This window comes from Notolabrus celidotus, chromosome 3 (genome assembly GCF_009762535.1).
Source record: "Notolabrus celidotus isolate fNotCel1 chromosome 3, fNotCel1.pri, whole genome shotgun sequence".
NCBI lineage: Eukaryota > Metazoa > Chordata > Actinopteri > Labriformes > Labridae > Notolabrus > Notolabrus celidotus.
The window spans coordinates 26,554,271-26,573,483 of record NC_048274.1 but is presented as its reverse complement, the minus strand read 5'-3'; the positions used below and the strand labels follow the sequence as shown (position 1 = coordinate 26,573,483).

Here is a 19,213-nt window from a genome sequence, read left to right as displayed (position 1 = left end):
CCATCAATTATCCGCTTGACCCTCCAGATGCGAAGAGTTATGATGAGGCTGATGGCGTCCCAGGGGCTGCTGGGCCCGTTGGCCACCGTGGAGGCCACCATGGGGGCCAAGGACAGCACGATGACGGCGCCATCAAACACCTAAGAGGATGCACACAAGAGAACATGCAAAATCAAAATAAGTGTAAATGATGTGTACCATAGGTCCTCTGTCAGTATCCTGCAAAACCTTCAAACCATGATGCAGCTCCATGGTTGGCACTTGGCTGGGACGAATGCACAGAAGACTGCTTTAAAGGAATAATGGGAAAATTCCTAATCACTAATGTTTTTTTCTTTCTCTGAATAAACTTACATTCGATTGGTGAAAACAACAACTCCATTTCTATTTTTGGTTTCATTGCTACCCTTGGAACAGAGCCCAGTGTAACAAAATGCATTTTGTACAGCTATTGAGTGGGAAAAAATAATTAAGATAATATCTTATGTATCCGAACAGGTGACCTATCTGAAAATAACATCTGTCACTTGCTCATCAAGATCTACAAATAAATACACAACACAAGCACTAACCTCTACTTTGTTCTCTATGTAGTCCCAGATCCCGAGCACTACTATCCTGAAGACAGTCTGAAACAGAAAAATTAATGGAAGCATTAAAACTTATCAGTGAGGGAGTGCTCTGATGCATAAAAAAAAGCCCTTGTGATATTTTTAGTCTTTCGAGTTGTCACCACTTCCAATAACCTTTGTTGAGAAATGTGAACATTGACTAAAAACTGAGAAAGGCCTGTAGAGTTTTGTACCTCAAACACCTCTTTTTCAAACAAAATTATAACGATGCTAGAATGCTAAAAGGGAAGACATCCTAAAAGTGGCCTAAAAATAAAATGATGTGGTCATTGAAAAATATGTCCTAGTTACAAAACAGTCAGCACTTGAAATACAGGGAAACAACATGCCATGCTTTTGAATAATGACAAAAACACATCAGAGAGAAGAAGGGAAACAGTCTTTCAGAAGTATAATCAGCCTTTAGCTAACCATGCTCATTCATCTGTTCCTTCATTTTGATTATTAAACAACAAAAATGGTAACAAAACACTAGTCATTTCGTCACCTGTCATGTTATACACTGTGCTCTGTGGATACGACCGTTGTTGAGCAGGGTCATTGATTTACACAGCAATTAGCATAGAGTGTCATGTATGACTGCTCCAGCTAATCCATCATGTTCAGCCCATGTTGAACACAATTGGATGTGCTGTGAGAAGCACAGAGAACCCGCCCACATGTTAAAATCCAGCTCTCTGATTGGAACAGAGGGAGCGACTGGTGATATGTTTCTTCCATCCAACACCATCCCCAGATGACTGCTCCTCTGTGATGTCAGTGGGCGAGGTGTTTGGATGGATCGTATCACTGTAACCCCATCCCCACTGCTCATTAAGCTGGGCTTTAATTATTGCTCCTGCTGGCTCACTGGTAATTAATGTTGGGTTTAGGGCGTTGGGGCTGAGGCTGTCAGGGTAATTGGTTTGCACTGAAGTGGAGGCCTGTGGGCCAAATTCTCCCCTTTCTATTTTGTTTTTTTAAGCAGTTCCAGAGACGTGATAAGACATTATTTTATTAAAAAGGTAAAATATATATTTTAAGAAATATTACAGTTATGATTCAAATAATAGAGATTTTAGTAGCCATTAAGCCTTGAGGCTTTGAGCTAAAGTTTTACCCTGATTAGACAATAGGTGTTAATAGACAGTAATGTAAATTTCATGGCAACCACATACTCCACTTCCTTTAGGCCTAGAATGTAATGGAAAGGATATAATGTACAGTTAGATTTGATTAAATTACATTATGTAATTAGAAATAATTTAATGTGTTACTTAAAATGTCAGGATAATGTTCCTCTAAAGTAGTCTTGTGTCAAGAAACCAAGAGCTGGGAGGCAGGTATAAAACATAATGTGAGGAAAGATCTCTGTTAATGGGGGTGCAGGATTTTGGTTTATAGACGGCAATATACTAACCTCTGAGAAGAAGAGTGAAAGGATGATAAGGCTGATCCAGTGGATAATGCTGGCAAACTGAAAAGCATTGGAAACTTTCGAGAGAGAAAATGAGAGAAATGTTTACCAAGAAGAAAACACAAGAAAAGGTGCAAGAAAAACAAAGTGTGTCTGTATCTGCATGTGTAAGGTGAGTGCACAAATTAATTCAATCAGTATCCACCCACTAATCACCTTCTGCACTCTCTAACCCGGTCCCGCCTTATTGCCCACTCCTCTATTTGTCTCTCAGGACTGGCATCAGCTAAAGCACTACATTACAATAGATGTGAAGTGACTGAGGTCCTGCCATCCCCACACTGAGACTCAGGTATCATCAGAGCTGGATGCTGGCCAGTAATCGATGGGGACGTGTGCCTGCTGCCATTGACAAGAGCCTCAGTTCATTATCAACCCTCTCCATCACTCTTCATCACAGCAATTTACCAACAAACATCAGCAGATCCTCTGAGACTGCCAGGACTACATACGCAGTGGTGGAAAGCCAAGAAACTAAATCAAATAACACTTTCGTGTTTAAGTAAAATAAAAAGACAGACAAAAATTTAAAGTGGCACTTAGCATAGGTTGATTAGTAGTTGGTAATAGTTCAAATTTACAGTGTTTTAGTGTCGTGGTGCACAATCATTTATATATCAGTGTCATACTGGTAAACAATTAAGGGTAAATTATCCACTGATATTCACAAAAAAACAGGGGAAGTAAAAGTTTTTTTAGTTGGGTTGAAAAATGTAATGCACTCTTTTGTTACACCCAAATAAAAAGACAACTATCGGGTACACAGCAGCAACATTAGAGATGGTGTGGATAAGAACATGCCACCTCCAGAGACCCTTGCATTGTTTACCAAGGTCTGATTACCAGTGACTTAATTTTGACAATTGCATTTAAAGATATCACAAGGGATTGGTTGAAAAAACAGCACAATGGTTGGATAGAGTGGAGGAAGCATAATCAATGGAAAAATAGACTTGGTACCTCAGGACTAAACCCCGAACCAACGCTGGGAAACATGGAATGCTTATCAAAAAAGGACAGGTCCAGAAATACATATTAAAAACTTATATTGGCCTCTATGATTGGTTCACTATGACATTAATTTGTTCATTGAGGTGGATCTGCCGTATCAACTCAAGGTAAGGTTAAACTTTTAGTCTAGGGTTTTTACACCTAATAGCAGGAAACCCTCTAAAAGTTACAAGGTAAATCTAAGGGTGTTGAAGTGAATGTAGAACATAGCATAAAATAAAAACAACTCAAGTAAAGTATGTTTCTTATTATGATTTTTTAAAGTACAGTATGGAGTTGAGATTTGAAACCAGGCCCTTCCTACTTTGATGTGCTCTTCCATTCATTTTCCTCTGTTGACCCTTAGCAGGTCACATCTTAAATATCATCCTCGTGGATTTAAGAATGTATCATTGTTGATGTACAGAAAAAAAGATAGAATAAGAATGATGGCAAACAGATTTGATTAGGTAGGTCAACCTGTAAAAACAGGACACTACAGCGTTTAACTCCCTCCAGCTCCAGCGCTTCTCCTGCATGCTAATATGCACAGGATGCCTCCCAGGTGTTTAGCGAACGTCACACTGTGTATTTTTGCTCGAGAAGAACAAGTATGTTCAGCAAACCTCCCCATGATGAAATAAAGGTTAAAAATAAGAAAATAGATATTCACTATATTTACATTGTAGGAGCTTGGTGTCGATGAGCAGTTCCAGAGACAGGAAGAGCACCACCAGGATGACGCAGGCCACCAGGATGCAGTTGAAGCCAGCACTGAGCAGACAGACCTGCCACAGGGCCACACGACGACCGCAGCACGGCTTCAGCCAGTTGGACCTGGGGAGCAGGAACACAAAAAGCACTTATTTAAACAGAATGAAATAGATTTGTATATGTTTTGCATTTCTCGTAGCAGAAATATGAAACTCATGAACTAATTTTTCTTGTAATAACAGAAAGGTAGGCCCGAACCATTGATTTGCATTAAAGTGCTGCTTAATTTAAGAGAGAAAATAATTCATCTTTGATTGCTACAAATTCAATGATTTGGAGTCAATAATGCTGCTAAACAAAAGATAACTAGGGCACATATTGATCGACTGACAAGTTGAAATGTGAATAAGTAATTATATCCCTGCACAGCATGTTTAATTGACATTGTTTATGGATAAATCTATGCTTGCATTGATTCTCAGTCCGAGGGCAGCGTTGATTTGTTATCTGAACTCCCTGACACAGCCAACAGAGGGAGGTATTTTACACTTAAGCAAGGTTAAGTCTGTTCAAAGAGCAAAGTGTGGTCAGAGACAGCATTGACAGAGAGGGACAGTGAAGCTCTGTGAACTAGTGACTTGACTATCAGCTGTAGGTGTGAGCGGAATATTAATAGACTCCTTTTTACACAGTAATGAAGGGATTCACTGTAGAGGATAGAGGCCTACAAGGAAGGATTAAAGGAAAAATCAGCATCCTGCAGACTCAAGTGATCGTGTGGGATACAAAATACATGTATTTAAAATCTAAATATCATTCAGAGACTTTTCAATGAAACGTCAACCGCACACCTTAGAACATCTCAATCCACTGTCAGAAAATCAGGCCTTTAACTTGGAGAACATGCTCCAGAGAGAAGCATAACCTTTTCAAGATTTGAAAAAACAAAAGCTCTGTTTTTCCAGGTACTGTAACAGTACAGCATTTTTAGGCCACTATAGCGTCTGGCGAGATGACTCAATGCTATTTTAAAAATAGTGGTGAGCCTTGCAGAGCAGCTACTACAAGGGCTGACAGTAGGAGATGAGAGAAACAATGCCTCTCACCAGCTCTCCAGCTGGAGTGGAAAGTTGGCTCTGCCCACCACCTTTCCCTTCTCCCCATGCACTGGCATGGAGGAGACAGACATTGGCAGAGCATTTCTCTCCTCTGATCATGTCTTCATTCCTTGGCATAGAGCAAAAATGACCTGTAACGGTGGCAAAATGGCTGCATTTCCATTTGTGCTTTAGAATTGATTGGGATGTACTCATTATGGAGGGATGGGGGTAGTTCATCTTTGTTTAAATACCAGGAAGAAACTTTTTTGTTACATTGTGTCACACTTTTTATACCCTTGGATGATGACACTTTTATCCTCTAAATACGTTTGACTTGCTGTCTTTGAATGGACTTTTACAAATGAAGCATCTGTTATTAACTCATTGGAATTATGCAAATTGAGCCATTATTAAAGTCCTACCATTACCTCTGTTTACTGAGTAACTATAGCATTAGTAAACCCAGCCTCCTTGGGAAATAAAGCTTGTGAATAACAGATTTTATAGTATTTTGATCAAATATGGCAATACCTTATATAACCCTATACCACTCTGTACTATATATAGGCTGGCTTTGGTATATGGAGAAATCTGACAACAAAACAGACTGCAGTTGATTCAACACTGCTGGAAAATCATCTCTGAGGAGAGACATTTTTCCCATGTGACCTCCTCATGTCAAACATACTAGGTTTTGCTCAGACAGTGGTAGGGACATCTCTCTTTTTTTTTTTTACTTTGTGTGCATTATTCCTAGGATATTAAAATATGAAATGCTTGTCTTACACACAAACTCAACCAGTGATCAACATTCAAGTAAAATAACCTTGGTTCTACAAAAAAAAAAAATAATGAAACAATGATAACATTTTACAGTAGATTTGCTTTTACCTCTTTTTTTTGTTTTACATGTTTACGGCTCTGATACAGCCAAGGACTGTGACCACATATATAACTATAAAGTTGCTCCCAGGATGTCACAGAATAACAAACAGCAGGATCTGTTTCTAAATTCTCCTTATGATTTCCTCTGAGAGTTACACATTTTGGTAGCAATAAGGGAAGTGTTTTCAGCAGCTGTTGAGCAGATCATTCCACACTTCCACTGCGAGGAAAGTATCCATCCAAGGCCGGCATGGGCAGAGCCTGTAAACAATGCAAAGCTAATCTAATAAAGGCATAATCATGCTGATAGCAATCATCTTCTTGGCTTGGGTGGGGTAGTGTAAATGCACAAGCTCCAGATGGTGCAGAATCTGCTCCACCAGAGTCTTGGCGAGACATGGAGGCCAGGTATTGTGCCATACGAAAAATCAGCATACATGCCTACATGATAGTGAAAGACAGCAGAGGCATATTTTAATGTTTTTCTTGGATATACGTATAATTTTACATCGATAGATCTTGGACACATTCTTGTGCTAACATTTACTTTAAACAGATAATAGTAATTGAGTTTCATGTTTGGCTCTTCTTAGCATTAAATTTTAAAACTGGCTGAAAATTTCGAAGACAGAAAAAGACACATGTAAACTCCGGATCAGAGATATTAGCACGAAACATACACTCCAAGCTCAATTAGCTGTACTGACGCAGCCTTTAGAAATTTAAGGACATTTCAGCTGTATCAAGACATGACATGTGAGAAGGGACCGTAAGCAAGAACAGACCATGGCACGTTCAGGCACGAATAGTGAAAATCATTTTTATGAGCTCCACTGGAGCAGTTTGTTACAGAAGCATGACAGCCACACCCCAAAGCATATGTTTCCCTGACTGAAAAAAAAAATCAAATAAACACAAGCTGCTCCATCAAATTCTCAATCTAGCCGACATATGTCAAAGAAGGTTCTGTTGTTTAACCAAGGAAAACTTGACATAAGGATTCTAAGGGACAGTCACTGAAAACTTAATTGTTTATGTCACTAATGCACACCTATGCTCACCTGGAAACTTCAAACCTTCAAACTTTTGTTCATGGGATCAATAAACAACAAACATGATGTATTGTTGTTTACAGATTGAAGCATCTCCTTCTGCTGTAATGCATTGCTTTCTGTTCAAATATTAACTGACCACCATTGATTTGTTTCACCGCAGCATTTGAGATTTGTTGCCTTGCTGAAGGCCACCTTGACAGTATCTGAAGGTGTGTAGAGTTATTCATTCATCCTCCACACTCCCCCATTTTCCAGCAGTCTCTGGGGATTTGCACCAGTCAGCCTCCAGTAATAACCTTCTCCAACCTTTATGGATTTGTGGCTTACACCCACCATCACACAGAACGCCAGTATAGAGTCTCATTTAACCAAACTATTTTCATCATATCTGATTAAATTAACTTAATAAGTAGAGAAGAACGCTACTGTGAGAACATTTCAAAAATGGCTCACCAACAATGTTATTTTCCTGTTGCATCATGTTAATGCAAGTGAGACTGTAGGCAGTTTTGGAATATCTTTTATTTTTCTTCACCTCACCGAGAAAAAAAAAGAATATCCATGCATTTGGACCATTCAAATATTTCACTGCCTCAAACAACCTCTATTTCCGGAGGTTATGGTTTTGCAAACTTCCACCATGTGATTAGATAGTCCATCAAAGTGCATCTTGAATCAAATGATTTCACGCTTCGCTCAACTGCTGCAGGCAAGCAAAAAAATAAGAATAATCACCAGAACAATAAAAGTCCTTGAGTGGGAGTAGGAAAGGGAAGTGGTAAAAGTGAAATACTCTTTCCACTACCTTTATAACGGGAACAGCCTCCTCAGGCTTTAATGGCATTAGGAATCATAAAACATGGCAGACAATGAAAAGCACAGAGTATGAGACTTACAAGGAAAGTCTACTTCACAATAATTTTACGTTTATTTCTCCACACATCCTCAAATTAGGACAACAAGCAGGATTTAAGGCACACTGAGGTTTTGAGTCTATGTTCCTTCGTAACATCCTTTTCCTACGCCGCTCACTTTCTAACCGAGAAAATCAAAACCACTATCTTGCTTGTACACTAAATCCCACCAGTCAGCTGGATAACTTGGAGATGCACGAAGACTGGAAACAGCTACTCTAGCTCCTTACGTGTCAATGTGATGACGGGTAGGAATGGGAAGGGGTCTGGTTTGGTGAGTGTTTCATGATGGACTACTTTTTGGGCAAAAGCAGTGACTTCATGGAAACTCATGGTTACTAGACTTGTTCAGCCCATAGTCTGTATAAAATACAACTCAACTCCTCCTCCATTTTTCATTACCTGCACACATGTGTGCTAATAAGAAGCTCAGGAGGGAGGCATGCTAGTTGTAGGCTGTCTTAATAAACACAAAGGTCGGTTTTACTCCCCACGTCTGCAGAATTGAAGATCTAGTGGATGATTTTTATTTTTCATGGAAAAGTGCTAGTGCTAGTTAGCATAGCCACATAGCTACATGTTCGTAGCTGTGTACCAAGACACAAGTCGACATACTGATAAATAAAACAACAAGAAACACTAAATCTGTGACCAATCGTTCAGAAAGGTCCTGCTGCAGGCGCCTCTCTGTCAGGATCAGATTCTGGATCAAATTCAGAGGGTTGAAGTAACACGGGTCTGTGAGCAGCCATGTCTATGCAGCCAACATGTGAACAGTAGATCAACTTCCTGAGGGGGCGTGGTCAGAGAGCTCATTCTCATTTAAAGGTACAGACACAGAAAACAGCCTGTTCTGAGCAGAGCTGAAAAAGAGGGGTTTACAGGCATGCCAAAATCTGATTTCCAAGTGTTTTTTGAGCAATAAACTTTAAAGACATGTTTTGGTGACCTCTTATAACAATATAATTTGATGAAAAGGAGCATAATATGTCACCTTTAAACAAATGCAAGATGAAGAAGAGGCAGCAGAAGAAGAAGAGTCAGTAACCTGCTAGCTAGCTAACCTTTACTCCAGTGTGTGGCTTCTACAGCATCAGATGACAAATGCACCCAACAAAGTTCCCTTCAGCTTCAGCTGAAGCTTCAGCTGAAGCTGCCAGTTTGGGAGTCTTAAAGGATTTTGTAAAATTGCCAGGTGTTTTGGACAACACAGAATCAAATGCAAAGCTAACAGAAACAATATTGGTTACAATCTTCTTATCAAAGTTTTGGGGGAAAAAATTAAAAGCATATTTCCTCGAATGTCATAGCATCCCTTTCAAATTGGTGTTGATGTTTTTTTCTATGCCACTGAGTAAGTGGTATAGAAAGGGGGGGCTAGGACGACAATAAAATAATAAAAATACATTTTAAGAATGTCTTGATTTCTTGCATTCTGGTGACAATTCATGTGGATGAAAAAGGAAAACATACAATTATTGATACACAATTTTGAAAATGCATAACAACCAAACATACTGTATATATCCAGAGAGCACTTTTAAAAACTGTATCCACTGTAAGGGCAGCTACCAGAACATTGTTTCCCACTAAAAGGGAACTAGATACGACCTTTTTTTATTTACTACAAGGACATCCATGAGTCCAGCATTTTCAGACATGAGGGCACAAAGGGGGGTAATCCACTCCTGCCCTCCTCTGAGTATACCACTGCAGCCAGTAACAGAACTAATACAACCATTACGCATGTCTTTGAAGTCCTTAGACATTTACTTCCAATTGTCAGGGCCTTAATTGATCATATTTCATTAAAGGACAGCATCCTGGACAAAACAAACACTTGAAGATGTCAAAAATATTTAATGAAGTGATTAACCTGTAAGATATGATCTGTCAAGCATTTGTTCCATACATTTTTAAAGGGCTAACTCCATCCCACATGCTAATGTATCACACTCACACACGCAAATACACACACACACAAATAAGAGAGGAGAGTTCACAGGCAGTTCGAAGGCTCAGGTAGGAACCCTTAGACCAATGGGCTGAACTCGGCGAATGTGTGTCCTTACTTCATGTCATGCCAAAACTAGCCCAGCCCAGAGGGGACGCAGTCAGACACTGCTGGTGACACATGCAGTATATTAATGAGTCTTATTAAAGCAACAGAACAGTAGCAAATGTTGTTTCTCTGACCCGCTCAGCCCTGACGGCCTGACACAACCACCTGGCCCAAGTCAATAGTAGACAAGCACAAACAGCGGACAAGGTCACCCCTCAAACTGCTTGGTTTCTAACTCCCTATACTGACATTTTTCACATCCTGTTGTTATTTCACAAAATGATAGTTGTTCTTTGTACAAAAATACAAATTGTAGGTCTATATCTGAGTATTCACTCTACATTTCTATCTTTATTTCTCCTATTTTTGTGATCGTCTACTCACTCTTCCTCTACATCCTTTCTGCTGCCAGTGTGTACAGCAGGTTGATATAGCCATCACCGCTTTCCCCAGCCGATGAGATTGAGGAGAGTCGGACAGGGAAACAGAGGAGGGAGATTAAATCAGGGGAGGTAATCGATACCAGCATGTCGAGAAAGCCACCAAACACTGGGACTGTCAGACCCACAGCACCTGATGGCCTCTTCAGATAAAGCACTCCACTGAAGGCGTGCGCAGGGAAGGGGTATGTTGCTTAAACAGGTATTAGTCCTTAGTCCAGCTGACAGCAATACAGATTAAGGCATACATCCATGATGAATTGGAAGTGTTCTCCCCATAGTTTACTGTTCTTCTATATTTGCAATGTTTAAGTGTTGGTGACAACTAAATTTATACACTTTTAAAATGCTAATTATTGTTTTATTGATATTTGGAGAGAGTAATGTAAGTGATTTGATGCCTGTTGAAGGTTTTGAAAATTAGATCTTGAATTATTCACATTCAATGGATGTTCTTTTTTATTATTATAATTATCTTAATCCTTTATTTTTAATTAATTTCTGGCCCTGTAACATATTTCTTTAATTGTAGATTTGGGTTTTTGAAATCTTATTTTCACATTCTACTTGATCTACTTGAATGTCTTTTCTGTAAAAGGGAAGTGTTCTGGTTTCTATTTGTAGTGCATTTGTAATCTAACCCCAGGCTTTGGTGTATGCAGGAAAAATATTGTGGAATGCAAAAGCAGACGGATTACATTCCACCATCATGGCATCTCTGCTACCATCTACATAATCTGATGGCAATTTATTTATCACTATAAACAGATACTTGTGTTCAAGAGCAGTTAACAATGCGTTCCAGACCTACACTTATAATTTACTGCTTGATGCTCTGTCGTAAATGCCAATCAGTGTTGAGATTTTCCAACTTCCTGGAATGCAACAAGCAATAATGAATCTGACCCCAAGTCAACAAACAATTATTGTAAGTTTTTCACATACTTGAGGCTCCTGAAGTAAGCCAGTGTGAAGCCTCTGTTTAACTTACTATTTACAGGGAAACTGAGACTAACAAGAAACAGATGAACAAGCACCTATTCTGAGGATGTACTGAACCAAGAAATGACAGAGAAATTAAGTTAATTTTGTTTATTTTAAGCAGCTTTTGATATGAACACACATGATCGCTTCACAAGTTGCTAACAGGACTGTAAACAATGGTAAGGAAAATGAGTCTTGGCTCAAAGTTATTTACGCTAACAGCTGGCTAATTTGCCTGAAAAGATTGCTATCTTTCCCAGAGGCATATCATCGTCAAACAATAGCCGATTGGGTTTAAAGATTTGGATAATGGCCATCAAAGCTGCCTCCTATTTAGGAGGCTTGAGTCCATTTCAAGTACAAAATGTGTTTTAAACTATCCTCAAAGGAATGAATATGTTTTTGCAATAAACAAACAGCTGCTCTCAAAATAAAAGCAAAGAAAAGTGATAGAGAAAATAAATATTAAATTAAATATGTTTCTGTAACTAGACTTATCAAAAGTGACCCTCCAATCAGATTGGTTCTTAGTGCTGTCGGTCCACTTTCATCAAATGAAGCTCCAACATAACCCATACAGATGATGGAAATGAGGTGCAGTAAAGATTCCAATTAAACCAGCAGAGTCAATAGCACCATGGTGCAAGTTTGGAAAATGAAAAAACCTAATAGTTGAATTTTATTGTTTTATTGTACAATTTTATGTTATTGTAGTGTAGTATAGTATAGTATATCCCTTTAAAAATATAATATAATATATAGTCATCCCTAAAAAACAATTGACATTCAGTCAGGCATGATGAATTCTGTGTAATGATTGTATCATGAACCAGTTTTTATTTTTAATTTCAACTTGCAACTCAGGAGTTTTTCTCTCGACATGAGTTCTATTATTGGCTGATCACCGTGAGTGCTTTGGTGAGACAACTATTTCTGGGATGTGAGGTGTAGTAGATGTTATTTTAGAAGTTCAGTGAGATCATATCAACACGTTTTATGATGTACTGATGCACAAGAAGTTTGACCCCAGTGGATTAAATTAACACACTACAATACTGAGACACACAGAGAAAAAGATATCTCACTGGATAACACATGAGGTCCAATCAAGTTGATTCAATGTAGCATTTCATTGTTTATTTTAGTTTAGTTTCTGAGTTATTCTGTGAGGTTAGAAAATTAACTGGCAATCAGCACCAATTGTTAGCTGTGTGCATTTGACAAACCAGAACCTCTGATTGCCAGTACTCCATGGCCCCAAGGCCCACAGTTTGGGGAGTTATCCACCCACTGCATATAAAGCAAGACAAAATCATCTCAATAAGCAATTTATACCTTGGATTTTGTTGTTAACTGGCAAAGAAGTGATGGTGGAGGTGCACAAACGACCCTCTTCTTCTTGAGGACGGATTATGGATTTCACTTCTTTAAGCATAATCAGTCTCCTGATGGCAAATTCTGTCTCACCTGACAAATTAGACACCAGATTTGCAGCATCCTAGCCCCCCTTGAAACAAATGAGTCTCCAGCAGGCTCCCTGTTTCAACAACCAAAGCACACACTCACAAACACACACATACACACAATGCCTCCTGCTAAAGCAAGCGTGGAAAAGGATGGAGTACCAACTAAGCATAAAATACATGCTGAGTTTCCCTGATGCTGTCAGATTGCAGGTAATTAATTTTACATTTGAAAGGTTCCCCATTACCAATGCCTGTGCACCACTGATCACAACACATCAGTAGGGAAGAGGTGAGCCTGAAACTCCTGTGGAAACGTTACCACAGGAATAAACCTAGGATCCTAAAGTTAAACTAGAAATTTCCCAGGTCCTGACCTAAAGATAGACTTGCTTTTTTTCCATAACTTAAACCAAGTCTATAAAATCATTTATATTTTGATTAATTTGTTTATTATTGTTGCTGATTTTTATGTTGTTATTGTTGTTGTCGTCATTTTTGTGGTTATATGTCATTGGTAAGTTGTTTTTGTCATTGTTTCGCCATCATCAGTGTCACTTTCATTATTGTCAATGTTGTCGTCATTGTTTTCATTTTCTTTGAAATAGTTTTGTTGTTGTTGTGACTGTTCTAATTGTTGTTGTCAACCTTGCTACTGTGGTTGTTTTAGTTTTCATTGTTGGAATTATTTTTGTTTTTGCAGATGTCAGTTATTATCATATTGTTATTATTATCATTGTACTTTTTGCTATCATCATTATAATTGTTGTTTTTGTTTCTGTTGTTGTCAGTGTTGCTTTATTGTTTGTTAAGGTAGTGTTGCTATTATTGTTGTTGCAGCTGTCTTTGTTATTGTGGTTGTCATTGGTCTTGTCATTGTTATAGTTCCCTTTTTCATTTTTGCTTCGTTATTTTTGTTACAATTTTCATTGTGGTAGTCATTGTTATTTTTATTTCTGTAGTTTTCATTGTTTTTGTTGTGTTGTTAATGTAACTGTTTGTATTGGTCCAGCTGAACCAATCATAATTCCAAGCTATGTTGTTCTTAAAATAAATAACGTTTGTCATGAGCAGCTAAACACAGGATGTGATGTTGGTATCTTTGTAAAATACCGTCTCGAGGAGACATGTTTTGACGAAACATTCATTAACATTTGGGTGGACAAGCCTTGGCATTGACATGGCTTCATCTTAGAAGAAGTATGAAGACTATGTTAAATGATTTTAACTGATCTGACAGTCAAGTATAATTCAATTATTGCTCATTGTGAACAGCAGCCAGTGACAGGAACATAGTCTGCATCCTGTTAATCAGACTACAAATATGCTACAAGAAAAAGACTTCAACCGTATCTAACCTGCAGCTACTTGAAGACTTGAGTTTACCATGATACCTTCCTCATGCACACACACACTGAACAAGGGCAACTGGTGTTCAGCTTTTCCTCGGTCCTGTGGGAACACTGAGCAAAGACTCATTTGTATGTTACAAGGGGACAGGAAGGTCACTGTGTGCGCTCTTGTGTGTGTGTGTGTGTGTGTGTGTGTGTGTGTGTGTGTGTGTGTGTGTGTGTGTGTGTGTGTGTGTGTGTGTGTGTGTGTGTCTGCAAAAGCGTATTCTGTATTCCATACATGTCTACATGTGCATTCATATGTGTGAAGCCATTCTGCCAGCACTACATCAGTGAACTCTTGCTATAGACTGCAGTAAGTTATAGATCTCAGCTGATATAACAGAGTGAGTTGATCTGAAGGAAGTGAAAGTGGAGCACGTTTAAGATGCAGCATACTGACCTCATGGAAAAGAAAGACTGTAGAGATGGTGCATGGGGCTTTAAAACAAGGTGTACAAATATTCCTGATTGGAGACAGCCTAAAAACATTAGCAACATTGCAGGATACCTGTCATTCTTAATCTAGTAGGGCTGTTATCAACCAATATTCAGGGATCTACTCTGCAGTCACTTATAGGTACCCTTGCAAGAATGCTATATTTATCCAAAAATACAATCCAGTTAAACTCTGTGTTCAAGCCTTAAAGGTGACATATCATGCAAAATTGACTTTTTAATGGTTCTTTACCTGAAATATGTTTCCCTGGCATGTCTACAAACCCCCCGAGAATGTAAAAAATCCATTCTGCCCCTGTTCTGATTTCTCCACCTTTCTGTAAATGTGTGTGAAACGAGCCGTTTCAGACTTCCGTGTTTTTGTTACGTAACAACAATATCCGGTCTGTCACAGAGTCAGAGCTCGGAGCTTGTTCAGCCCATAGACTGTATAAAATAATACTGAATCCCTCCTCCGTTTTTCATTACCTGCACAAATGTGTGCTAACAAGGAGCTTAGGAGGGAGGCATTCTAGTTGTAGGCTGTCTTAATAAACACAAAGATCGGTTTTACTCCCCACGTCTGCAGATTTGAAGATCTAGTGGATGATTTTTATTTATCATGGATAAGTGCTAGCGCTAGTTAGCATAGCCACATAGCTACATGTTCGTAGCTGTGTACCAAGACACACGTCTACATACTGATAAATAAAACAACAAGAAACACAAAATCTATGACCAATCGTTCAGAAAGGTCCTGCTACAGGCGCCTCTCCGTCAGGATCAGATTCAGAGGGTTGAAGTAACGCGATCTCTGAGCAGCCGTGTATATTCAGCCAACATGTAAACATTAGATCAACGTGCTGGAGAGCCGAGGCACATCCACTTCCTGAGGGGGCGTGGTCAGAGAGAAAACAGAGTGTTCTGATGAGGAATGAAGAAGAGGACTTTTCAGGCAGACCAAAATCTGATTACGATAAGTGTTTTTTTGAGCATAAACTTTAAAGACATGTTTTGGGGACCTCTTAGACCAATATATATTGATGAAAAAAGCGTGATATGTCCCCTTTAAACTTTTAACAAAGTGATGTGTTTTTGCACATTTTTGATAATCAACCTTTTTCTAAAATCCTGTACGCAGAGAAAACACCCCCTAACACAGCAAAACAGATATACTTATATCTGTACTGAAGCCATCAAGCTCGTCTCTACTTATAGTTTCTTGCTCCCACACTCAGTCCCCCTCCTCTGTTTGACAGAAAAGCAACTGAACATTTCTGGTGCCAGTGAATACCAACTGCTTTAAAACATGGAGAGGACATGGATTGAGCTACATATAGGCTGGGTTGGTATTTTTACTTTTCCAAACACAGCAACTATGCAGCTTACTAAAAGCAAAGACAGAATGATGAGGAAAAAAGTCAGTACAGCACAAAACAGATGACCTGAATAGGAGAAAAACGCACTGTTAGAGCTCCAGTGTTGTTTTATCTATTGAATTGTGTCGCTGTTTGTGGATTTAGGTATGTAAAATGTAAGGTTTTGATATTTCAAATAATGTCTAAGCACTTGTGTATAGAACAATTATTGCTGGTCAAACTTAATTAATTTAAATGTAATGTATTGTTTTAGTCCCAGGTATAAAGGGACACTAATCCACAAAATGACAGGCGGTTCAGTGCAAGGGCAAATTACATCATTTGACATGTTTCAGAATTGTGGAATATAATCAAAATATTGGGTTTTTACTGTGTATTTTTTATCTGTAATGTAAAAGGTTTGCCCATGTCTATTTGTCCTCAAGACAGACAGAGAACTTTTTGACAGACGATGAACATTGAGCTTCTCCCTGTGGCAGAGGAATTAAGGAGCCAGGGAGATAACAGGGAGGCCGGTTACTCCCAGGTCGCTGTCTCAGACTACTTCCTGTGCTCTCTAATTAAATCTAGCCAAATTGGCACGGCCAGGTGTGAGCCTTCAGAGAATGCATTATTTCAAAAAGTTTCACATTTGACTTTTTTCTCTTTCCTCTAACAAAGTTGCCGTGTGAGAAGTAAAAATGTAGGAATGGACTCGGCAATGAATGGTTGCAAAATAAATATTTACTTCATATTTTAAGGGTAAAGTGTTAAAACTAGCTTCCACATGCAAGAGGTTCCTTGGTGCCTCTTTAATAATGGTGTTTATCAATAGACTTTATCTTATAAGAACTATGGACAGAAAGTATAAATCACATACACATGCAGGACATGTATTATATCAGATTCTGAACCACCTCCAATGGGCAGGAAGATGCAAAGATTTTCCAGCTCTTATCTGTTGTCATACAGCACATTAAGTCAAAAATGTGAGAAGCTGTCAATGTCCCTGTTATGCAAAATTGCTGATGTTTGCTGAATTTCCAAGTTACAAAAGTTGACTCTCTTTATAGTCCCAATTACGTGATTTCCTGCAGATTGTTATGACAATTTAAGAAAGTATGATCTTTTTTTGTCTTTTTATTCGTGTTTTTCCAAAATGTCACATTTGGAACCTTGGCTGAGAGCCAGTTGGTGGCACTTGTTTTTTTCCTCTTTCCCCCCCTTGCTCTCTACAAATTTAGATGAACCATCTGGTGCTGGTTTCTAACCCTGGACTCCTTGCACATTTGGAACAGCCGTATCAGCAACATATGCTTCTGTCTCCGCGTCTGGCAACCACACAGCCATCACTGGGATGGGAGGTGACATCATTGCAGTGCTCAGGTGTGAGCTTGTCATGGCGGTGGGTGTGAGGGGGGGGTCAGTCCAGTCAGCCATTCTGCCAATCAGAAGATCTCTCTGCAGCGCCCACTTTTATTCAGGTGTTAACCCTTGTCCTCAGACAATAATAAGCCCATGGTAATTCCCTTTATCCCTTATCACACTAACAGAATCATAGCCCACACTCTGACCTTCTCCATACGTTATAATGTTTGTGTTACAGTTGTTAGGAGCAATATTATGTTTGCCACTGAGCAGGATTACATACAGCTCCAGTTCTAAAAAGTTAGGAAACTGTGTAAAAGTGTTAATTTAAATTGTTTTTTGGTGGTTTGCAAATTGATTTAAACCAGATATCTAATTGAAAATGGTGCTAAGACAACATGTCAAATATCGGTACTGAAAAAAGGACACGGCATCCATGAATTCCAAAAAGAATGTCTAATTTTGCTTCATCAGACCACAGTACAGTTTTCCACTTCAACCCAGTCAGCCCATCTTAAACGGGCTAAGGCCTAGAGAAGTTGCCAGTGTTTATGGATTATGATCGTAGATGGTTTCCTCTTTACATGGTTCAGTTTTAACTTACATTTATGGATACAGCAATGAACACATGCTTTGCAATTTTACGCAAAGGAACATTATTCTGAAACTGTTGACCAATTTGCTCATGGGATGTCTCACAGAGTGGTTAGCTTCTGTCCATCTTAACATTAAGAGACTGAGCCTCTCTGGAATTCCCTTTTTATAGCCAATCATTTTATTAACCTGTTGGAAGTGAACCTTATTAGTTGGGAGATGTCCCTCCATGTGTCCCTGTCCCAACTTTCTTGAAACGTATTACTGGCATCAAATTTAAAATTAACACATATTTTTTCATGAACAATCACCAATGGAAATGTTCTGTTATAATGTTTGATATGTTGTCTTTGCACTATTTTCCAAGCCATCCGCGAACATTTGTTTTTTCAATATTTACCACAGTGTCCCAACTTTGGAAAATCAGATGTAGAATAAATTGTTTTATCCTGTAAATGGAGTTCAAGTTATCTAAAGTACTGCAGTACTGTCACAGTCACAGGTATGGTTACCTGTTACATGGCTTTGGTAATTGTTGCTTTAAGGGCTTTGTCAATTTCAAAAATTTCACTTAAATTGGAAAGTTCTTGACTACTTTTTTGTATTCTTATAAAAGGCTTGCATGATACAATTTCTAAGCTACAAAATCCTTATTCAATAAAATACTCAATTTTTTTTAATTGAATGCTGCAAGTCAGATATTTTCAATCCCAAGAAACTTCACCCAAAGGTGATCCAAAGGTTTGATCATTCTTAGGAAAAGCAACATTGTAACCAGTAGCTATTCAATCGCCACTTTAAGCAATAAATGCAAGTAAGTTCAGGACCTTCGATTCTCCCTTGCTGACTTTCTTTGAAATAGCCATTTATCTTTTACCAGCATCATCCTACACAAACACTGGCTAAATGCACCAAAATGAATCCTTCAACCTAAAAAAGTGTGCAAACAAACAAAAGCAGCTTGATGACTAGGAAGAGAGTGGGCGGTCATGAAAGTGCTGAGCACAAGCCCACGCCACCTTGGTCTTCCCAGCATTTTTCCTAGACAGGAAGATGGATGGGCCCAACTCTATTAATAACCACACTCCACTTACCATGACGCCAAAACTGCTAACACTGCAACTGCCCCCTGATGCTAGCTAGAACAACCACCTCCCACAATGTCGCCCACGTCTCTCAACAGTGTGTTAGGCAACAACACAGTAAACGGGCGCTGGAAATCTCCATCATGGACATCTTTCTTCACTCGGAGTGCAGGACTGTGAACCTAGAGGGTCCAAGAGTATGTGAAGATGCCTCAGGTAGTTTGGGTCAGTTTGATGTGCTGACATGTGATGTACATGCAGGCTGTGTCTTGGCTTTTACCGAA

At 38.9% G+C, this 19,213-nt stretch overlaps 1 protein-coding gene across 2 annotated transcripts in view; it reads right to left on the bottom strand.

Moving 5' to 3' along the window:
* LOC117810767 (transmembrane protein 266-like) overlaps positions 1 to 19,213 on the bottom strand; it is a 52,880-nt gene that overhangs the window by 11,461 nt on the left and 22,206 nt on the right. For both annotated transcript variants that reach the window (XM_034680722.1, XM_034680723.1), the window contains exons 4-7: positions 3,761 to 3,915; positions 2,032 to 2,105; positions 573 to 629; positions 2 to 140 (exon numbers count right to left, since the gene is read on the bottom strand). In XM_034680722.1, the coding sequence (XP_034536613.1) occupies positions 2 to 140; positions 573 to 629; positions 2,032 to 2,105; positions 3,761 to 3,915 (425 nt within the window). The remainder of the gene's footprint in view (position 1; positions 141 to 572; positions 630 to 2,031; positions 2,106 to 3,760; positions 3,916 to 19,213) is intronic.